General features: G+C 28.2%; 1 protein-coding gene across 2 annotated transcripts; it reads left to right on the forward strand.

Moving 5' to 3' along the window:
• Nucleotides 1–3,837: 3,837 nt before the first annotated feature.
• On the forward strand, nt 3,838–22,396 carry LOC138179830 (monocarboxylate transporter 12). 2 transcript variants are annotated; one of them, XM_069112990.1, is made up of 11 exons: nt 3,838–4,437; nt 7,756–7,936; nt 8,036–8,131; nt 11,125–11,251; nt 11,557–11,700; nt 13,096–13,223; nt 13,441–13,581; nt 16,375–16,666; nt 17,357–17,512; nt 19,007–19,198; nt 19,627–22,396. In XM_069112990.1, the coding sequence occupies exons 3-11, from the start codon at nt 8,051–8,053 to the stop codon at nt 19,788–19,790; spliced, it is 1,425 nt and encodes a 474-aa protein (XP_068969091.1). In that variant the 5' UTR covers nt 3,838–4,437; nt 7,756–7,936; nt 8,036–8,050; the 3' UTR covers nt 19,791–22,396. The 2 variants fall into 2 exon arrangements, with proteins under 2 accessions (XP_068969091.1, XP_068969092.1); XM_069112991.1 differs by lacking the exons at nt 7,756–7,936; nt 8,036–8,131 and having other exon boundaries at nt 3,839–4,437.
• Nucleotides 22,397–24,852: the final 2,456 nt, after the last annotated feature.

A 24,852-nucleotide genomic window follows, 5' to 3' on the forward strand; every position in this document is an offset into this window, starting at 1 on the left:
ATATAAAGAAGTATTTAGGATACAAATATGTATTTACAATGATATATAAGAAGAAAATATAATGTCTCTATTAAATATATCTGTGATTTGACAATATGTATTTTAATTGTTTCAAAAGATATGTAATCATAAAAATGAAAATAACCGATGATATATTTTTTTTAGTAATTTTTTGTACATTTTAATAACATGCAACATGTGTACATTATAAACTGTAATTTTAATTAATGATTGTAATAAATTAATTTATAATTGTGGTAAAAGATACATAAAATTTTATAATTATCATGTATTATTTATGATCAAATGATTTAAACAATAATTCTATTAAAATCAAAAATATAACACATTCTCTGAAATATAAAAGTGAAATACAGATAACAAAACATGTAAGTTCGAAGCATATTACGCGTTTCAACTTCATATCTGTGCCTAAATGTGTACAAACATTTTGAAAATTTCGTTAAAGGTTTGAAATGCTAAATTGTAAATAGTAGTAAATTTTGTTCGCTCAGAATTTTTTAAAAATTACTTATTTTATTCACACATACACACTACTTTTAGACATAATTTCATTATGTACCTGCATGTTTCGACTGTTTACACGTTTATTTGATCACCGATTTTTCTGATATTCACAGTTGATCCCTGTTAAAAATATTTCATCTTTCACATCGTTAGAAATATTTCAAAAATTTTACTTTACATTTGAACCATTTTACTCCACAAATAACAACCATTATTTTTTCATGATACTTTCCCTAATAAGTTTAAAAACTTTGTTTCACTAAATGAAATCATTAACCAAAAATTCATTTCCATGTAATTTAAAATGTAATACAATGCGTTAAACTTTAAACGGTACTTCTTTTTGATCCTAACATATGCACTACAGTTTCCACTGTATAGATATGGTTGCAGGAGATAAGGCGTACGCAGACTGTAAGCTCTACGCATTGGAAGATTTGTAAAATACCAAAGAAAATCGATGATACATCACTACAATATTTACGTATTATAAGTGTTCCACCATATATCATGTGTCTTATCGCCCACATATGATACGAATATCCCCTCCAGGATAGATATAGTATATCTATCTATTTTAGAGATTTATATTCCGAAAGGAAACAATTTTGTAAGTTTATAGAAATATTATAACTAGACTACAGATATTTATATAGATCCATATTTTCATAACCATAACTAAAGAAACGGAATCCAAATAATTTGTTCTGCCTAGCAAATGTAATTTTTCATTTTATTTATATCTTTGTTTAAATTTTGTTTTGTTTAAAAAAATGAAAGAAAAAGAATGAACACATAGCAATAAAAGCTATTGAATGATTTAAAAGACAAAAAACTAAAATGGACTTAAACAATCCTATATGCAGACAATGTTATTAAAAATGAGGTGATAGACGGAGGGTTATATTTCTTGCACATTGTATATCTATGTATTACTGCACCTTCAAATTTTCTATAAATACATAAGCATACACAATCTTTTTATAGTAATCAATTGATGCTTTATCGTTTAGTTATTTTCTTATCTTGCTTCCTTAAATTTTCGTATTTTTAATCTTCAAATACTTCACAGAATTATATTTGATGTCAATAAGGATGATATAAGTAATTGAATAACGATGTATCATACTCTACTTTCTTATCGCAACATTTCAAAGCCGTTGTAGCAGTTGCAATACATTATGGATATTTAAATAGAAATGAAAGTCTAAAATATAAGTCAAATTAAAATATAAATTAAATTAAATATAATTAGAATGTTAACTCTATACGCCAATACACAGTTATTGTTTATACGTGTCTATTTTTATTCTTTTATAATTTAGTGCTCCAAATATATCGATGTATTAAAAATCATATTTTTAGTCAATAACTTCATATGCTAGATATGATAGCAGTAAAATTGCGTTTCTTGGCGCTTTAAGTAACATAATTAACGCGTTCCGAATACGTTTATCACGTTTCAACGTGATAAACTACAATACATACAGTCTTCGCACGTGATAGATCGTTTGTATGAGAAATATTATGTACACGTTGACATTATTAATATAATTCATGTATATGTACATGCCTTTCTATGTTTAACCGTATAGATAATATACCTACTGATATTTTTACTAACCAATAAATAATTTTTTGTAGCCTTTCGTAAATTTATCACCAATTATTTGAATTGACGACAAAAAATGAATTTCGATAAATCTCCTCTCATCATTTAGTTTAATTAATCTTTAAGTTCAGGGTGAATAATATTATAAATGTTGAAACACTGATTGCGATCAAAGTATATTTGCGGTGCAAAAATAAATTTGCTTTTAAACCGCAGCTAGTTCATACCGCAAGTAATTTAAACCGTTGGTAAAAAATATTCTTAGTGGTCATGTTAATTAATCCATGTAACATACAGTTACTACTGAAGCTAATAATGAATAATTTAACTGATTTAAATAACTCTTTAATGATTAATCACATTGACATTGTTGTCTATAAAATTCTGTTTATATTATTATATTTTTATAACTTTTGTATAAAAATAAATTTGTTGTTATTCAGTTTCTCCTTGCTATATATTTTATTTTTAATTTGTTGTATACATTAGAGGAATAAATTTAGCTTACACATTTATTTAACTTAACATGAATAATCGTAACAATGAAGTCATGAAAAATGCGTGACTTGTCAATATAAAGCACCTCACATTTTAAAAGTGGAGAAATTTTTTAATGTACAAACGGGGTGTTATTCGCTTGTGTTATCAATCTTATTGTAACATGTACATATGGACTTCGCGAGACATAATATGATAAGAATAATAAATAATAAGAAGATAATTGAGAAATTCTTGAAATTAGATCAGAATACAATTTTTCTTTCGTGTAACATGATAGAATAAAATAATTTTTATCATTAAAAATTCAACTAGCAAATGTAAGTATTTTCAGTACGTATGCATCCATAGTGGTTTATGTATTGAATATTCATGTTAGTTATGCTAGCTATGTTCCTCTTTTAAATATTGCCACCAGACTATAAAAATAATACTAGATTTGTATCGAAAATGTTTTATATGTAACTGTATCTATGGTTTACTCTTTGAATAAAACAAAGGTGTAAAATTCACATACTTGAATTGTTTTGAATTGTGCAATCAAAGTGTAATGGCAGTAACAAATAAAGAAATTAGAATAGTATTGATAATAGCAATAATGTCAACTGTGAAAGTGATAAAGCTATCTATTTCTGAAATATTTCATTTTGAACCATTAAATCAACATGTATTTCATTTTATTTGAGCATACCTGTTGAAAGATATAGCAATGTAAATATATTCGATATAAAATAGGCATTATCACACACACCCACACACAAATAAACAACCGGCGAATTTATATAAAAAAAAAAAGGAGAATATGAAAAACGATGTCCATTTCTTCACTTTACTCGTTCTCGTTCGAGAGAACGAAAAAAGTTAGAAAGGAGGAGGAAGAAAGAAATGATTCATGATTATGAAGAAGAAGGATCATTAGTAATCAATCCATCATTGTTATCACCGTTCCAAGCAATATGCGTGTATCTTCATTTCAGCCTAAATCGATTTAGTTTTTGATTTAAATTCCCTGGTGTGTAAATGACCGCTACGAGAAGCGTGTTTCTATTAAATGCAAAATGAAACAATATCGCGCGGCGATATTGACGCGGATGTTCGAACGTAAAGCTTTGTCAACGTCAATGCACATTCCGCCGGTAATGCTGCGAAAATCGATCTCACCACGCGCGGACAGTGTCGCACTCGGACGAAGTTCACGTAATAGAACGAGGTGTGCACGATGCAACGAGACAGTCAGTTCCGAGACCGAGTATAATAAAAATCGGCTGCGATTCGGGAAACGGAGAACAACGAAGTGACACTCGGGAAAACCAAGGTTGGATCGACTGATCGCCTGCACACTAGCCGCGAAACGCAACGAAACGAACGCGAGGCAGCAGTGATCGTGGTCAAACGAGAATAACGAGATATCGGTAATCTCTTGTGTCTGCTCCGCTTCGGGCTTTCGTTCCTCCTCGTTGTCGAACGATCTTCCTCCAGTGTATTCACTTAACACGAACTACGATAAACATAGCAGTGGAAAAGGACGTGTGTGACATTACGAAGACTTTTCAGTACGCGACATTCGATGTTCACCATCCTGGATGGCATCTGTTCATGATCATTCATAGTGAACGCGATCCGTAAAACGGGAAGACGAGATTTGTGTGCGAAAAATATACAATTCTGTGGTGAAATATGGACAATAGGACGAACTGCTTCTTTCGTCCGACTCTGGTTATATTTTTAATGGAAACACGAGTTTTTGAGACCGAATACGATTATCGATATATATCTGTTCTATATTCTGAACTGTCGTTGTAAGTACGCGTTTTCTTTTAGCTTAATTTATGCTTTTTGGACAATTGACTTCATATTACGTTATAATAGTGAAAATGTTATAATAAAATTGCGGATATGTGTTTAATACGGTGTACAATTTGCACATTTTCTTGGATTATTATTTTACGTAATATTTGGCCCTCAGAGATTCACTGAATTAATTCATTGAATCAACGTTAATTCTATGTGACGTAAACTGGCATACTTTATACAGTACATTAAGAGAAATATGGTCCTTTTAAAACGATCTTGAATTTTGTAAGATAATGAGAATAGTTTGTTTAAATAAGAGAGATAAAGAAATAAATTTCTAATTTTAAGATCATATTATAAAGTAAATTAAGAGAAGGGAAGACATCATATTCTTGTACTATCTACATTGACATTCGTTTGATATTAATATTACTTATAGGAGATATTATTGCCAAAAGGTAACAAAAATTATATTTAAATTCTTGTAAAAGTTTTAATATTTTTAAAGATTGAAAAATTCCAGAGAATCTATTTAACATTTTCGTACATCCGATCTCGACTGTTATTGTACGAAAGGTACATTGAATATTGAAAGAAAGATAATTCATCATATTCAAAATACCCTTTTTTAACTTGCATATTTTTCATAGGAAATAATTAAAAACCTTTTAATATTATTTAACAAATTTTCGATAAACATTTATGAAGTAAATTTTTCATTAATTACAAACATTACAATAGTAATTATCTTATTGAATCTATTTTATTCTTCCAATATTTTTTAATATCATTCAACATTTATCATAGTAAACATAATGATCATGTTGGAACTTTCTATTTTATTCGACATCATTTGTTTGCTTATATTTAAGTGCAAGAGAATCGTTACTAAGAGATTGACGTTTCTTATTTTACATTAATTAAACACAAAGATTAACGAAAATATTGGATTCAGAAATGTTAATTAACAAAATGCATACATTATGTGATTACTTTTATTTTTGTTTCATTTTTTTTTTTTTTTAACATACTGCCTGGTTGTATTGTTTAATTAACATACTCAAGTCTAATTGTGTGCATGGTTAAAGATCAAAAAGTTGTGTATTTAAAGCTATAGGATAAAGCTATAATTTTAAAATACATAAGTAAGTTAATTCATAACGTATATTAATATTCTATATAAGTACTAATTTTTGTAATAAATGAATGATATTAATACGACAAATTTTATAGTAAGCGTATTTTATGTTTCGAAACATTCGATCATTCTTCAATTAAAATTTTGGATAAAGATATATTGTGGTAATTTTGAAATATCAGTATATTTATAAAGCTATCAGAACTAGGTAGGACAATTATCAGTATTATATTGGTACAATTTAAAATTAACGTTTATAAAATGTTAACCTTAAAGATACATCAAAATTATCACTAATGAATGCACATTATATATTGCCAATTTGCATATGCATTAAAGATGGTGCAATTATATAACGTAATATGCGTATTATGAGTATATTTGTAATTGCTACTCTTAAATAATTCATGTTTATAACAAATAATTTGTACTATGTACAATAATTGTGTTATTGCTGTAGATAATATTGCATTTTCTTCAAATTCTGATAACATCAGTTTGATGCTAGTTCTTTAAACTTATTGTTAGAAATTGTATATAAATTAAAAATTTAATTTTTTACTTTACACATTCAAATATATTTATGTTTCCGGCTGGAACTTTGATATTCACCAAAAATTCTTTCTACTAATAGTATAACCATTCTATGCTTGAAATCCTCTGGATATCCGTTTTATATTTCGCGATCGATTTCCTGCGGTTACATGTCATTGGAGGAATACTGTGTCTCTTTCAAAATACTTCAAGTTACTTAAAAAACCTTTATTATTCTTGTTCTCGTTTAATTGTTTGCGATATTAAAGATCATTCGTTGTTTTTCTTCTTCTTCTGTCATCTTGAACTGTTAAAATGATGGGAAACGAATATGAAAAATATAAAATGTAAATAAAACGGAAATTGAGATAGAGAACTCTGCGCATTTACATATTAACAATCAACGTCATGTGCCTATGTTCGTACGCATCAACGTTTCAATGAATCTATGAGTTTCTATAATGACGTTCGTTTCTTTCGTGCTGTTTAGAAATTGATGTATGTAACTTAGTTATAATTGTACACAGTACATTTCAGATATTTAAGCAGCCAATTACTATAGATAAGAGATCTAACCTTTTTACTTGTCGTGCTCCCAATTTACTTTCAAGTTTCATTTTTGGAACACCTGTGATCTATGGAGTTTTATAAGAGATATAAAACCTAAACTGTTACGCATGATCGAAACTTAAATTCAAAATATGATATGTCAAATTTTATGTCTATAAAAAATATATATAAATTCAGTTCAACTCGTCTAAGAAGAAATAAGGGTGTTATTTTCTGTCTGCTGACTAGTACTTTCCCGCGAAGGAGCAAAATGTCCAACTTACGTAACACGTAATTATATTTATTAGACTGAAATTTCCATAATTGTTTTGATAGCAATTATAGTATAAAATGTAAGTATCACGAGTTATAATTATCTTATGATAACTTGCTGTGTAACAAGAGTGTCTCATTTGCATTTGTACACGTGTGTACAGTATAAAATGTGACTTGAAAGATGAAATAAATGAAAGTTACAAAAATATGAACGTGTACACGAAGGAGTATAATTGTAGTAATGGACTTTACAATTGTACGGATCATTACCGATCATAAGATAACTATTATATATGTATATTCTCATATGTGATTATATGTGAATATGTGATTATTTGTATAGCTGCTCAAATGAACAATTAATCATATTGTTAGGAATGATATAGTCATAGCGAAAGAAATAGAAGGTGTTATTCGATATTTTAAGTATGCATAACACGTTATCGAACAAATAATTTACTCTCACCTCTGCTTTATATTTACTTTAGTTCTATACATCACTCCACACTTCTTTTACATACATTTACATAATATAATAAAATAATAATGAAATAAAAAATAAATAAGAATAAGATGAAATAATAAAAATTTACGTAGATTAAGCAATTGAAGAAATAACATTAGTATTGCGAATGCATTCTTGAAGAATGTACCTGTAAAAAAATTTCCTCCCCACATAAGTAATGATAGCTATATACTCGCAATATTTTTCATTCCTTGAATCGCATGAGACACCAATCCATATTAATACCGTTTCATGTGAAATTATTTTCTTGTTATGAGTCCTACAAAAGGATGTAACTCGTATTTTTCCATGGCCTGATAGAACAAAGAGGGGCAAACGTGAAACGAATCGGTTCGAGATGGCATTGCAGTAACTTGCCAGTACTTAATCGAAGCAAGAAGTGATAGAAACATCGAGCCGGCCTACCAGACTACGTGTCGGATCATTGAGCAGTGAATAAAGAGGCGGTGACTAAACTATTCTGGGACATGGAATAATCAGCGTACGATCGCGACAAGTTCATTTTATTACACGTATTGCACGATATCGGTTAGATTCCTGACAGTTCATGCATGTAACTCGTTCATATGTGGGAAAATAGTTGGAACCAAACGCGATGAATTCTGGTGACAAGAAGAAGAAAGGGCTTGATGGCGGATGGGGATGGCTCGTTTGCCTTGGCAGTAGTCTCATCACGGTAATAATATTTACTTATAATTGTTCCTTGTGTTTCAGTATCAAAGATTTCTATGGATATATTATGCGTGTTCTACAAAACTTTTTGAGATTTTACCTGTATTGTAATGAAACACAACTATCATAATTATATCGATAAAATATAAAAATATAAAACAAATCTGAAAATGTATGTGGAAATTACGAAGTGTTTGTTGCAAATGTATATTTCCATTTAGTGAAAAATTAGTATGTAGTATAAACGATGGCCTTAAACATATAATTGATGCTAAAGATATTCTCAGTACATATTACGGGTTACTAATATGATTAATTGTTCAAACACTTTGACGATCTTTATGAAATGCATGTTCGTATAAGTCGTTGTATGAATATATGTTATATACATTTTCAGATTCGTTTCTACCAATATGTATAGTTATAAATGTCGTGTCTCATTACACCGCGAATGAAATTTCAAAATATGTTATGTTACATAATATATTCTTATCATAAGGCATTACATAAGAATATTACATAATATATTGATAAAAATTTACTATATATGTATTTATGAACATAAATATGCACACTATACATAAATATATTTGTAAGCCGCTGTGCATGAACTTTCCGTTTTAATTGTATATATATATACATACATTGTATATATATATATTGTATATATATATATATATATATATATATATATATATATATATATATATATATATATATATATATATGTTTGAAGTCTTAGTAACCTATTTTTTCTAGATTCTGATATCTGCTAATTCTGATATCATTATATCTTTGTTATCAAATCGATTTGCTTTTTCAGCCAGCACCTCTGCAAATCGATTTATTCGTAGTTATATGTGTTTATTTCAGCGCGACCTCTGGTGGTTCGGGACCCACCTTAACCTGTAAATCTCACGTGTCTTGCGATTGTACCAAAATCCATTACTGCTCTGCGAGTACGCATTAAGACGTTAGACTAGTAGTGTCGAAAAACAGATATTCATGTGCCCCAGAGTACTAGAGCTTTTGTACGCGAATACCACAATGTATAACTCACACAACAACTGTGTGCTGTATAAATCAAAGTAGTCGCTAATGAGCTCGCAGTTTATGCGATTAAAATAAGTAACGCAAACAAATCAACTTACCACCTTTGTGCTTTTAGTTTCGCAAATCTCATTGATAGGTAACTTCAGGGCCGGCGCAAGGTAGGTTTAGCGCGTTCGCCGGAACCCGGCCCCGTGTTTTGAGAGACCCCGCGGTCTACAAAAATTACCCAATTAAAAAACATCAATTTTGATTAACTTTTTACAGAATGATACCATTAATAGATGCAACACATTTTTTTTAGTAGCGTTGATTCAGTTTAAAGGAGTGAGAAAAATCATAAGGTTTCGGTGTAACTCCATAAAGACCTCATATCCTGGAAACTACTTTAGATAAAAAAAATCCAGGCGGTTTCAGAGAAATGTATTTTTTGGAGAAATTAAACTACATCAATAGTTTGTTGCACAAATCATACATGATTACAGATTTTCTACTTTCATTGAATTTTTTGCCCCTTGAAAACGAATTATGCATGCGAAAAAATATTACTTGGATTTGTTTAAAAAACTGCTTATAAAAAATATATAATATGTAACAGAAATTGTAAATAAATAATTCCTCGTTGTAAAATTTAAGTGTAAGGTTTGAATGTGTATTCAGGCCTCGCAAAATTTTTGAACCCGGCTCCGCAAAATGTCACGCCAGCCCTGGGTAACTTCGTGCAATTTTGTTGCATTAATGTTACATGGTATTGGCTTTAGTACCATATGAAGATACATTTACTAGCTATTATATACTATGTTGTTTAATATACATATATTATGTATGTACTAAATATTTAATTATTAATTAGTATGTACTAATTATTTAAAACTATGTATTTACAGTAAGTTACGGAAATATTCGAACATTTCTAAAAGCTATTTATGTATACATACATATGTTACACAAAAAATCTTGAAATGTCATTAAAACTATAACGAGACACAACTGTTGTAATTATATTGGAAAAATTTGAAATGGATTTGATAATACATATATAGAAAATATGTAGAAGTTGCAAAATATTTAATTAGAAGCATATATTTCACAAAGATGACCGAAGTACTTGTATAGTCAGTTATTCAGTATATCAGTAAACTACAACATGTAGTGAGATCATTTATAGCACTAATTGTATACTTAAAATTACTATTTACGCAGCGCATCAATCTTCCACTAAATGTGCATATATATATATTTGTCATAAATGTCTTGTAATTTCTATATATATTTGCGAATTGGTTTCAAATTTTACTATTCTAATCACGACAGTGGTATCTCATTATAATGCCAATAAAATATCAACGAGTTCCGTATAACGCTCATAATAATGTATCCACAAAAAAGTTTTGTAGTAAATGTTCGAATACCTTTGAGAGCTGTTGTATATTTGGCTATCTTGCTTATTTTAAAAACATCTGTATCAACAATATGATCGACTTTTCATTTGCAAATATGATTTGGATATTATACGATTGTGTATCTTTCCAGCTTTCTAGTTAAGAATGAGTACATCTTAATAATGGCGTAAAAGTTATCGTACAAATTTGAATAAATAAATTAGGAATCTCAATATTTCGGAGTATAAGTATAAATAATAATAGTAAGAAAAATTATTCTTTTTATTTTGAATATTTATTTTCCTCCATTAAAATATATTTATGTTACATAATATAATCGCGCCAAATCACTCTAAAAATATTAATAAAAGTGCGCATGCACTAGTAGTACTGAAAATGTATAAAAAAAACTCCCAATATGCATGGAAGATGATAGTTATTCAAAAGTGATGAATATTTACATGTACATTTTTATTCAAATCTACAAAACTAAAGTTACGTTTTTATGATAATTACCTTAACACAGAAAATATGTAATACATAATTTTACAAATTTGGTTTTCAGCTTTCTTTAAGATCTTTGGATCCCTCGTTTGGACTCCTTTTCCACGACCTCTTTATAGAACTTGAAATTGACTCCACAGGAGCGTCGTTCATAATGAGCATTCTTGATGCTATTGTTAATTTCTCAGGTATTAAGGAAATACGCAAATAAATCTAAATACAATATAACTTGTTTACATATAACGCCAATTGTTGTTTTATAATTACGAGTAATTATAAAATATATATAGTGTTATTTTCTACATTAGAAAACATAAATTTTTTCATTAATAATTCATAAATAATTGTCATTAGAGTGATTTCTGATATTTAATTATACCGTATGTTGATCTATAAAACAATTATATTTTATTTATTTTTTATTTAAATCAAGTTTACCATAATAAATTTAATTTATTTTATTGTAATTCTTCTTTGTTTGATTATAATTTAGGTCTCTTAATAGGACCGTTATTGAAAAAGTATTCTTATCGACAAGTGGCTTTCTTTGGATCTCTTTTAAGCTGTACTGGACTGATATTGACGTCGAGAGCTAATAGCATGTTCCATATTGTTTGCACTTATAGTGTTTTAGGAGGTATGAAAACAAGATAAGCCTTTGGATTCTAATATGCTAATTACATGTTTTTGCACGTAAATTTTATATTTACATTATATATATTTTCCTGGATTGGTCTCTCGTGTATATACATATGTATAACCATTTACATAACGTTAATGCATATGAAATACGGTTGTTTTTCAGATAAAACATCATAACAACATAAAAATTATACGTAGTTTTTTTAAAACATCATATATTTCATCAAAATGATTTTTATTTTATTATGTGCAGACTTTCCAACAATCAATTAATTTCATTATCCCGACTTTCTAAAAATTATAATTCTAAAATCCAACAATTTTTCTATTGCTACTTTTACAATTCTTTTACTTGAAAATAATGTAAGTTTAAGCAAGATTTCAAGATTCTAGTTGATTTTTATTTGTTTATTAAATGAGAGTTGTTTTATTAATAATTTTACATGTACTTCATCGATTTATTTCTAATATGTTTCTGCCGTAATTGTAGTTTTAGATTGCAGAGAATGATAATAAATAAAGAATAGTATATGACTCTCTACAAAGGAAGCGACAGTTTTGGCATACATTTTGCTTCTTCATCTTTGTCAAAATCTTATCTTAAATGTTTTCAATTGTGACACATGGTAATTTGTTTTAAAACTCGATGCTATTTATTTCTTTCAAGTTTGGTGATTACATCCATTCTGTTCAGTTTCTGTACATTAATTAACACATCTGTTTACCTTTTCTACTTTATCCTTAGTTTTTTTTATTTGAACCATATGAGGAATATCAATGGAATGACCTACTTTCATTTTATACACTTATAATACCTTGCTGTTTCATGAACTATTCCCTTATAATATGTAATTAATAATACATATAATATAATATTATATTATATTACCATTGCCTGTATAAATAATATTTCCGTAATATGCCTTATTTTCAAACGAAAAATCACTCATTTCCAATTTCAAGAATCATTGTACTAACATTATTATTATATAACAATTGTATTAACATTTATATCCATCTGCAAATCAAAAATTCTCATTTTTTACAAATTGTACGATTGTTTTCCCAATTTTAATTTCATATAAATTTAATCGTTTCTTAAAGATCGCTTATAATTAGATTCTGGTATTTCTTCTAGAAATTTTATTCGTATTTGGTATATGTATATTATGAAAAATTTTTCCCTTAATGTAGTTAATAACTTTTTAAACAATTTAAACATTTTAATCTTTTAAACTCAATATATCTAACATTTTAATGCAATTATTTATAAGGAATGATAATCAATGTTTTTATTCATAACAAATAATGGACAAATATATCTCGTTATGTTCATTTGTTGTTAAGCATTACTGTATTTACTTAATTTATTTTCATATACTTATGACAGGCTTAGGAACTGGACTGGCCATTGCATCAGCATTCGTGGCGTTGAATACATTTTTTGAGAAAAAAAGAGGACAAGCTGTTGGCTTTTCTATGGCTGGAACAACTTTGGCCATGATGATAGTACCTCAGGTACTATCATTTTTAATATATTTTCTTTACACCATATTTTATATCACATAATAGTTTTAGCCAAATTTGAAATACGACATATCCCTACAGACTTTTCTGTAATCTTTCTAAATACATAATACGATAAGTTATCTTCTATAAGAATGATTTCAATAGATGTATGATTCAGATAATTATAAAAATTATATTCATCGATGGTTTCTTTCTCTTCTTATAGTTAATTCATCTTCTTTTGAATTCATATGGATTTCGTGGAGCGATGTTAGTGGTTGGAGGATGGGCGTTGCATTCCACTATCGGCGCTTGTTTATTACGTCCATTTGAACCTGAAATTAAAAGTACAAATGCCGATACAAAGGTAAGATTATATTACTATTGAAATTTAATATTATGTTAGATCTCATTGAAAATTCAACGTAATTTGTGATGCAAATATGTACATATAAAAACAGGAAGTTTTGCACTATAAAATAAATCAGAATTGCAAAATTCCGATTCTTTTTTTTTTAAAGTATGAAAGTTTTTTTTCTTTCGAAAATACCTTAAAGTTTTGGGAGACTTAGAAATTTACTAAGCTAAATTAGATTTGATCAAAAAGATTTAGAGATATCAATCTGTTTGATTACTATAATAACACTCGAATAAGCATTCACGAAATAGGTTCACTTGAAATCGTTTAACTGAAATAGAATTCCCGTGTCATTTTTATTTTTTGATCCTATTATATCTTTCAATTCACCGTTTTGTATTTCGAGTAATTCTACTATACGAAGATTGAATGAAAGAAAAGAACAGATTAGTTGACAATGGCTTGAAAGGAGTTTTAGTGCTGAATAAATAATTCATCAAAATCACCTTTGTACTCTTTATAACATTTCCATGGAACTGTTACCGATGAATCTTTCTGCAAACAGAAATAAGTTCAAATATAATTTCGTTTAAATAGTATTTTGTTTTACGCCAATTTGAATTACTATTTCTTCATTCTTTTAATAATATTTACTTTATAAAATAATTCTTGAGAAAATTTTTATAGTTGTTAAATTACATGTTAACGATAATTAATTATTAAATCATTTTAAAGTAGTGTTGTATTTTTCCATTTCATCTCAAAATGTTGGAAAGTGAAATATATCATATTTATTAATAAGTTATATAATATTATTAATATTAAGTTTAATTTTAAGTTTAATTTTTCTCTTAGGAGTTTGTTATAATTTTGACAATTGATCAGTTATCGTTTTTTCATTGTGTTAAATTTTTTTACACTTTATATCATCTTATGGCAATCAAAATGAATAAAAATTTGTCGAGGCTGTTTAATAAATAAAGTGACTGATGTAATAGCTTCTAATAATATTTATTGTCACAAATATTTTTTTATTCTATGTAATATTTTCAACGTGCGCGACCAAATATTATCATAAATTGAAACATGAATGTCCAGTTTATTAATATGAATTACTTCCTTGCTGATGCTATTTGTCACTTCCTTAATTTCTGTTTCTAAATTGCAGCGATTACCATTCAAAGTACAAAATAAGAAATGATATAAATTATCGAATAATTGGATGATTGAACAAAATTGTATTTAAATTTCTTTTTATCAGAGAAATTTTAGGAATCCAACAACATTAGCTTCATAGATTTAGAAACACATATAAAACTTCAAAATTCTATTATCCAATGATAATTGAATATTAAATTAATATTTCACTGTCATCGACTAATTATTCGAATATGAAATATCATTTGTCGTTGTTCGTGTTAATTCATACAGTAAAGATATGGTGGGTTGACTACACGTTAAACGGAAATAAATATATATTTAATCATTTATCTAGAAACCATCGTCAGGCATTTACTCTTACCATTTTACACAGTTAATTCATCAAAGTGAAGGATCCGTGTCATCTAAGATTGACTCATATCATGATGACTCAATTATTAATGAATTCTAACTTCACGTTTGTTCTAACTCATTTCTATTCTAATTCAATTCTATTCTAACTTCTGTTCAAATTCCATTTTTCAAAAAAAATTCAATCCACGTATATTTTATTGGTATAAAGAGTACAAATTTATGAAAATATGAACCATGAAAATTCTATTTAGAAATTAACAAATATTCAACTCTAACTTCAGGCAATAATATTAAACTTCATAAACTTTGAACTCAGTATTCCCAGTTTACAAACTAATGGAGATAGAAAACAATTAAGAACTAGAGTGACGGCATATACACATATTTCATCTTATTGTTAGAAAAACTTTATTAATTGAATTATTGATTTTTTTACAATGAAAACGATATAATTATATTTAAATGATATTGGAAAAATAAAGAGCACCTTATGTATCATCGATCTGCTGGAAGCGTGACACAACTGCGAAAGGTAAATTATTATTATTGTATATTATCTTTATTCGTATTGTTTATTGCATTCTCACTTCCCCACAATAGATAGTTTGAAACATAAAATTGTTAACATTTCAATATCATACTTCCGTAATATTATGTTTGGTCAAAATTACATACGTAAAATTACGTAAAGCATTTCTTTTTCACACATTTTTCTAAAAATCAATTAGCCCTAAAGGAGCAATATATGAGATTAATATATTATCTAATATTAATATTGGGAATTTAGCAATGAAAAAATTTGTTTACTTTTAGAATTCAGATAATAATCTTTGAATCATAAAGGTCTGCAGTTATATTGTTCCTGTATTATATATATTGTTTATTATTAAAAAAGGAGTTAAAATAATTTTCCACTTGTAACATCTTTTTTGTTAAATATGTATAATTTTATTAAACATGATAATGACACTCTCATTTTGGGAAATAAATCACTTTTAGAATTAATTTTTGCAGGTATCTTAAGATTGTCAATTTTTTAATTGTGCCATTCTCCTAGCAAATTGACGATACCTTTCATTCAGTGTTCATTGAAATAAACAAATGGGGCAAAAAACTTCCTATTTTAGTGGAAATTTGTTGGAACGGATTACGTTTAGTTTCTAATATCTAGTCTTATCATTCGTAATTTTGTATTATGATCCTGAATAATATTCTCATTTGATAAATATCGATGACCTAGGCAAAAAAAGAAAAAGGAAATTAATGGACAATTATTACTTATAACAGCATAGAAATAATTCAACTAGAAGTGACATGTTATTACAAATAGAAAACAATGGAATGGTGAAGGAGGTTAAATGTGATACAAGTGATTCCGAGAATAATATGCTGGAGTATAATAAAACGGCGAAGATAAAAAAGAAATCTCAAAACAAATACCTTAGGAAGATAAAGGAAACCTTTGATTTGGACTTACTTAAAGATGGCATCTATCTAAATATAGTTATTGGCTTGAGTTTATATTATGTTGCTGAATCAAACTTCAAACTAATGACACCATTTTTTTTAACTAGCATACGTAAGTAATTCTTTAAAGATGAACTTAAGTATGATTGGTACCGTAGCAGAGGATGTTGTTAAAAACTATTGAAATTTATATAAAATGTTTTAATATCGCATTCGTTTAAATATTTAATTTTTGTACAAATAAGTTAATAAAGTAATAGATATATTAAATATTTAATATAAAGACTAGAAATATTGTATTGATAAAAATAGTAACAATAATATTGCAATATATAACACAGTAGGAAAACGTTTATGCTTCATGTAACATCCTAGCTACGGTACACAGTGGAGCGAAACCCGAAAAAACGCGACAAATGGTCAAAAACTTGATTATAGAATTTCTAATAAAATATTATTAATCTAACGGCATCATGTGTTGCGAGTATAACATACTACATATCTAATATATGTATGTTATAGTTTAAGGACTATAAAGTAATATACTATAAATAAATAAATAAATAAAAGAAAATGATATTATGAATAGAAAAGTTTCATAAAACGACTTTCATCCAAATATTATAATGAATATACCTAATCTTAGTAGTAAATGAATTAAATAATAGAGTGGGTTTAAAAAAAAAAACTGTGAAACGCCGAAATCAATTTTTCGATCGTTTATCGCGTTTTTCGGGTTTCGTTCCACTGTGCTCCATTTTTTAGGATATCGGTAGACTTTTCGAAGGAACTTGGTCGACAGGAATGAGCAAAGCGGAAGTTGCCTCTTGTTTGTCGATATCTGCATTCACCGACATCCTTGCCCGCCTTTTACTACCAACCATTTTCGATAAATTGGGATTGAAGAACAGAACCATCTTCTGGATTTTCTGTATTCTAGTTGGAATTGGACGATCTAGTATGTACTTTGCATTTATATCTACCATGTTCGTTCCACATACAAATACTCTATACGCATATAAAGTTTCTACGTTGCCATTAATAATACTTTGTATGTCAAAGGAACTCAATATCGAGAAGCATGAGAACAATAATTAGTAATGCAGTAGTAGCAAATATAATTAAATCGATATATTTTCAATAGTCAGAAAGAATAGCAACATGCCTTTTGATAAATTACATTTATGTAAAATTACGTAGTAGGTATTGGTAATGATTAGCATACTTCTTTATATATATTTTGCACATTTAAATTTTTCATAAATGCGTAGAAATTATCAATCTAATAATAATCTATCGTTAATTTTGATGCGAATTCTCAACTAAATAGAGATCGGTCAGGTTCAACCGATCGGTTGATATCGCGAATTTCGAATCAGTTAACACTCAAGGTGGAAGTAAATTGAATATATCGAGTGTTAGTATGATTTGGTACTTTATTTGCACTTTTAGTATACACGAGGAGTTTGACGTTCTGATCACGACGGTTGTACGATCTTGTTGAAACTGAATACGATGTAGTATCACACGAACGGTACGACGCTCTGATGAATAGTGTTCTAGGATGTTGTTGCTCTCTCCACCAGAAGCTTCGTCTCGTTCGTACATTCTGACTTTCCGTCCCGAGTTTTCTATGCTTTATTGTCCTTTTGTGGGCGTATATCGTCTGGTATTGCCAGCTGTTTATCTATGTCCTGATCCATCGGCACTTAAGGTGTTTTTTAGCCTCTTAATAATGTCCGCATCATAAGGTTTTGCAGCTTGGGGAAGTAAGCAATTCGGACTTTCTCAAAAAAGGGATATGTATCGTCCGAGTCATAAAGTGACGGCCACTCCAAATCCCAAACAAACTTAAAGCAATAAATAACAAATCGCTCGTTCTGTGAAACTCAATATTCTAATTAAAGGATACATATCAAAAGTGGCTCCTTCAAATTTTTTAACTTTTCAGATAGTAACACATACCGCTTTTATCAGAAGCTATATAAGCTCACAGCATGGTGGAATTGATATTACAAAAAAGATGATCTATATCTTGATTCCTTGTCATATTAAAATTATGCAATTCTAGAAAATGCTTTGGCGTGAGGTCCACATGATTTAATTAGATATAATTCTTTTGTGGTACAATTTCAGATACACTCATAAGAATTATGTAATATAATGAATAAAATTAAAATTCATTAACAATAGGTAAAAATTAAAGATACTAGAGTATCCCTTGGTTCTTTTATAGAAAAATAAACGTGAACAAACACCTTTTTTTGTTATAAGTCTTTCAATTTTCTTATAGTTCTTCTAGTATTTAGATAATTTTCTTATAGTAGAATCTTTCTTTTTATACAACTTCTTGTTACTGAAACTACATGCATATTTTGAATAGATATTTACTATTAAAAGTATTAATATTGTTCCTTCATTTTTTCTAATTTCTGTTTATTATACTTTTCAGTTATGGCAGCGCAATCTAAAGGAATACTTTTGATAATAACATTCGTGATAATAGGGTTTTTACGTGGCGCTACTTTGGTAAATTTAAACCTTACCGTTTCCGAATATTGTCCTTTAAACAAGCTGCCAAATGCCTTTGGGATGTTTATGGTATTTAAAGGTTTATTCGTTGTAATGCTGAGTCCTTTAATTGGTAGGTTTTTAATAATTTAATTTAATTGAATCCTATACGATACAGGATTTTAATTTTATACGTAATATATATATTATCTTTTACTAACCTACTATATATATATATATATATATATATAGTAGGTTAGTAAAAGAATATAAGTCGAATTTTGGATAAAATATTGTAGAATATGTACACTAATATACTAATCATTCCCTTCATAATTGAAATCAATTATAACATCTTATATGAAATCAGGGGTTTTAATACTTATAAAGGGGCATGCATAAAATCATATATTCATGAAGGAATAGAGCAAAATGTAGAGATGTAAAATTAGTTCATGACATTATTTAATATTGTAAAAAAGATATATTATATGATAATATATTATACTATTAAATATGATGGAAACTTTTTATGTTAATCAATTTTTATTTTTTTCTTAGGATACATCAGAGATGTCAGCGAAAGTTATGCTCTTTGTATACATGTTATGACACTAATGATAAGCATCACGTTCATTACATGGAGTATCGAGTGTATGTATAGGACATTTAAAAACAGGAAATCTGTTTTAGCTAAACAAGCACAAGACGTCGTGATAGAATAATTATCATTTAGGATTTAATATCTAGCATTTTCATAAGAACAGGTAGAACACAATTTTAATGAAATTCAGACAAAACTTCATCTAAATAGGTAATGGATATTTATTACGATTTGACTGGCAAATGAATACTGCTTCAACAAAATATTCTATTATTTATATATTTGAATATAATAATATTTTATCGAGCGATGAATATTCGATTACTGACGCATTATTTATTATGAAGATTTATATTAATATGTTAATTAACTTGTAAAAAATATTTCACAATACTGTCTGCAGCTTATAACTGCTTGCAACATTTGCAGACATGAATATTGTATTCAATAATTCCGTCTCTTATATTTTTTTTACTTTTAGCAGTTTAGATTGCAAGCCTTGAAATACTTTTATAAGTAATTTTACAAAAGTAAACATTGAGTACTAGGTAATGTTTTAGTGGAGATAGATGAATTTTTCGTTTACGTTACATAATCACTAATATACATCACATAGTTTCGATCTAATGCAATATTATTTTTTTAATAAGAAGCTATTTTTAACAAACGTAACTGCTTCCTTTTTATTTTTATCTTTTTTTTTCTTTTTGCTTAAGATCGCATTCACCTGTAAGTGTTATTATTATTATTAATGTATTATAATATCATTAGTATCATAGTACCTACACAGTTGCATTATATAGGCTTGCATTATACTATATTAAGTTCGTATGTCCTTAGACTATCGTAGATATGTACAATATTTACATTGTTATAACGAATATTTATGTATAATAGATGCCAATTAGGGGTGAGTGGCGTAATACCGATCGTTCTAAGTTCTTTTTGTTACATCTTGGGCTAGAGTCGGTAAAAAGCAACATTTTTCAAATGAGTTTACGGTACAAGTGGTATTTAATGAAGGGAAAGAAAAATTAATTTTATGGAATTCAATAATAAGAATAAATAATTTGCAAGAGTAAAAATGTTATGATTTGTAAAAAACGAAAAATTGTCATCCAGTACCGAACAATTATTTAATCAGTAGATTTTTCGGTCTAAATGATTAATAATATTAAAAGAAAGCATTTATATGTTAGAATACACATTTTTATTCAAATATTATCTTTACATATATCAAAAGTAAAATAATTAATATTTTTTTGGTCTGTGCATTCGACGTGTGCCCAGCCTTCACATTCGTCGTTTTTTGGAACATTGAAAGCCTCAGCGGCTTGTTTCTGGATCATTTTATTTTTGACGCTTCAAAGCATCATTCATATTCTCTTCTGTATATTTTCCTTTTCCCTACTTTGAAATATCAGACATTTTTCTGCGGGAGAACGTACAAGAAAGATTAAATGAATATCTTTTAATTTAATTTCAGTTGCTAACAAATTGAACTTACAGATAGATAAAATTTGGACCGTATTGGTCTATGGCTGATTCGTTGGTACAGGATGACAAACACGTGGAAACGTTTTAGATCATAATGTATATTTATACGTTACATAGAATTGTTATATTCATTTGTTTATACAAATAAAAGTGCTAATATCTGGTAAAAAAGGTCAATACTAATTTTGATCGCTGTATGCCGGTCGATACTACACGACTCTCCTCTACAGATTAGTTGAAGAAGGTTTGTGTCTTTTAGAAACCTGTCAGTATTGCAACTTCTACACGTGTATTCATTGTTATATAACATGCAAGCTAGTTTATCTTTGTGATATTTTAAATGTTGATATCCTTAAATTTAGTTTCGCTATATTATACAGGATACTCCACTTAGCATGGTCAGCTGAAAATTATGTTGTTGCTAAATTTATCTACATTAGCCAAATTTTGAAACTGATCTAACTATTTATATATTTTGTGAACCTCAACATAATCTCACAAAACTAATTTTTGTATCACTTAAAATAATAGGTATATTTCAGATGATCATATTAAGTGAGGTAGGCTATTCATTAATTTTTGTCATATGTTTTATATGAAATTTTCTAATATAATGTATAATTTATGTTACTTACAATATGACAATCGAATTTAAATTTTTAAACTTTATTTAATTCGTTTATTGAAATCTTATTAAAAAAATATGTGTATATGTATATTACTAACTATTTATATATCAGTAAACACGTGTAAATATTGTAACTTATCATAGTGAATTTAAAGATTAGATATTTCTTTATTCGAAATAGCCAAACAAGTCGAAAGGAAGTGCAATGAAAATCGAAAACTGATGTGATCTTTGTATTTACAACTAATTTCAAATTAAATATATTAAAGTATAACGAACACAATTAATAATGTTTATATAAATGCTATGATGTTAATCATAGATTTCATGTTATTATTCTCATAATGAGATGTACCTGACATTTTGTATATCGTAGGGATCTTTCATGTACCTAGCTTTGGAGCACTTTTGATGAGAATTTAAAGTAAAAGAATTAAGAAAAATTGTCGCAATCTATTATAATATTATGACGAAAATTAACTGCTAGTCGAAGTATTGTATCTATACATATCTTCCTACCTCTTTAGACAAAAACAGTATGTTGAATTTAAATTGTTATTGTAGTTAAAATTATACAAACTTCCTAATAAAGAAAATAAATATGAAACACACTCAGAACAAAATTTATTTGTATAAAATATTAATATTGTTTGCATAAATAAAATAACATATTCTTCGTAGATTTAAAAATACATACAATGCATACAACATAATAATATATATATATATATATATATATATATATATATACACACATAAGTACAAATACATACAGAATTATAGAAAATAATATTTCTTTTCATTCAAAATGAAAATAAAAATTCACATTTAAATATAAAGTTCTTAAATGACAATTAAAAACTCTACTTAATTGAAAAAGTCTGAGGAAGAGTATTTCTTATTACAATTAAAATGTTTTAATCTCTTAAATTTGTAAATATTTCCGGGGACACGTTTATTCAATACATTTGTATGTAAGAACTTTGAAAAATCTTACTGCAATAAAGCTCAAACTATCTTGCAATCTCTTATTAGAAATTATTCACTAAATATTTATATCAACAACATATTTATGAATATATATACATACATTCCGAAAATATTTTCTGGCACATAACAAACATGTATAATGTATTCGTCTTTGCTCTTTTAAAATATTTCTATTTATCTGTTATAATATTAGCGTAAATAATATCAAAGCTAAGCATTGGCTTGTCACATATAAAATTATTGCTTTTTCTGTTTGTCATTTAAGAGTTTTAGACATATAAAATCCTAAAATGTAAGTCTTAACTTTAGGAATCCAGCGGTTCAAAAGTTACACGTATGTAAAGCTGAGAGTTTTTAGCACGTTTTACACATTACTTTGATGCCTCTGAATTTGAATGGAGTTACTAGCGTGTATAAGTGCACGTGGCTGGTGGCCATATATGTAGGATAAGTCAAATGTTTCTATGTATTTGCATGTGTTTTGCAGATGTTTGGCTTGTTGGCCTAATATGATTAAATAATATGATTCAGTTGTCTTGCAGAAAGCAGGTAACAGCTTCTTTCAGTTTATGCAATACGTTCGGAGTGTCTACATGTGTTTTCTAAATTCTTTTGCGTTTGTTCTCATTTTATTTTCTCTCTTTTAGCTTGTTTTCCTTCTGTTATTTTTGTTGTTGTATGTTTTTATATAATACGGGATATGTAAAGTGGAATTTGTGTAATTTGCAACTTCAAAGGGAGCGACTATTATTTGAATAAACGGATATGGCCTTTTACGCACAAGAAAAAATTGATGGGTTCATGGAAAACCGATGAAATTGTATAATCGATCAGAAAGCGAAGGCGGAATTGGACGTTTTTACTTCCGTACGTTTGTAATTCCGGCTACAGTTGATTCAGTTTCCAAGAACGCGCGGTTGCCTTTAGATAAAATCATCAAGAGATTCCTCTGCTTTATCAAGTAAAACAATCGCCGCATGGTTTCACTACCGTCGAGAGATGATAGTGGACCATTTTTAATTAGGGAAATTAGGGGGAATTTCAGAATCAAGCTGTACGATTTATGCTCAAGTAAGTTATGTAACAGTTCGACATTTTCCTATTTTTGTGTTACTTATTTTTCCACCTGAATGTTGCTATTTTTATATGATTTAAGAGTCAGGAAAATTTGCTTTCTTGTTTCAATTTGGGAATATATGCTGACTCCACCTCTGCTTTGACCGATGTATATTATGGATTATAAATATTTCGAACTCATAATTTTCTCCCACCCTTTCCCCTTACACCTATCTCTACATTCACATTCTAGATTCTGCTACATTCTCAAACCCGCATGCATACCCCATTCTCTCCTCACGTTCCGTCTCTCTAATTCCCACTTTGATCGTTCCATATTTCCCTTATCAGTATTGTTCCTAATTTCTCGTGAATACAGTATCTTAAGTTAATAGTAAAGAAATTATATATTTCAAAATTAAAATAGACTGCATAAATAAGCTTAATTACTTTTTAAGAGAGATTGTACAGAGAATTACATAAATTGGATAACTGTAATCTCGACTTCAACTTTATAACAGTTGCAAATATACAATGGTGTAATAAATAATATAATATAATCGTATTACAGATTATCATATTATGGATAATATATTTCTATGCTCTACACCCTATCTCAACTAACGTAATAATTTTATTGCGTAATAATATGATTAACGATAATCACTGTTTTGGAACTTATATTTTCTTCTAAGTCTTAAGCATTTACAATATACGTGACAATGGAAAAAATTACTTGCTAATTATTCCGAATATCATTTCGCGTTTATACTTTGATTGTTCGTGCGGTAAAACACGTAGAACCGCACTTAATGCCAGCTTCAAGACGAGCGGTTTGTGACAAATCGGCAGCGTTGGAAGAACGGAGATATAAAGTTCTTCTGTCTCACAAAAGAAAGACACATACATATGTATTTCTCTGTTCTTCCAGCTCGCCATTGTTGCGGCAATTTGCCGCAAGCCTCCCGTCTGAAGCTGGCATAATGATGCACGTAAATGAAGCCACAAGTCA

The sequence above is a fragment of the Bombus flavifrons genome, chromosome 5 (assembly GCF_040668555.2).
Source record: "Bombus flavifrons isolate JBK064 chromosome 5, iyBomFlav1_principal, whole genome shotgun sequence".
Lineage (NCBI taxonomy): Eukaryota > Metazoa > Arthropoda > Insecta > Hymenoptera > Apidae > Bombus > Bombus flavifrons.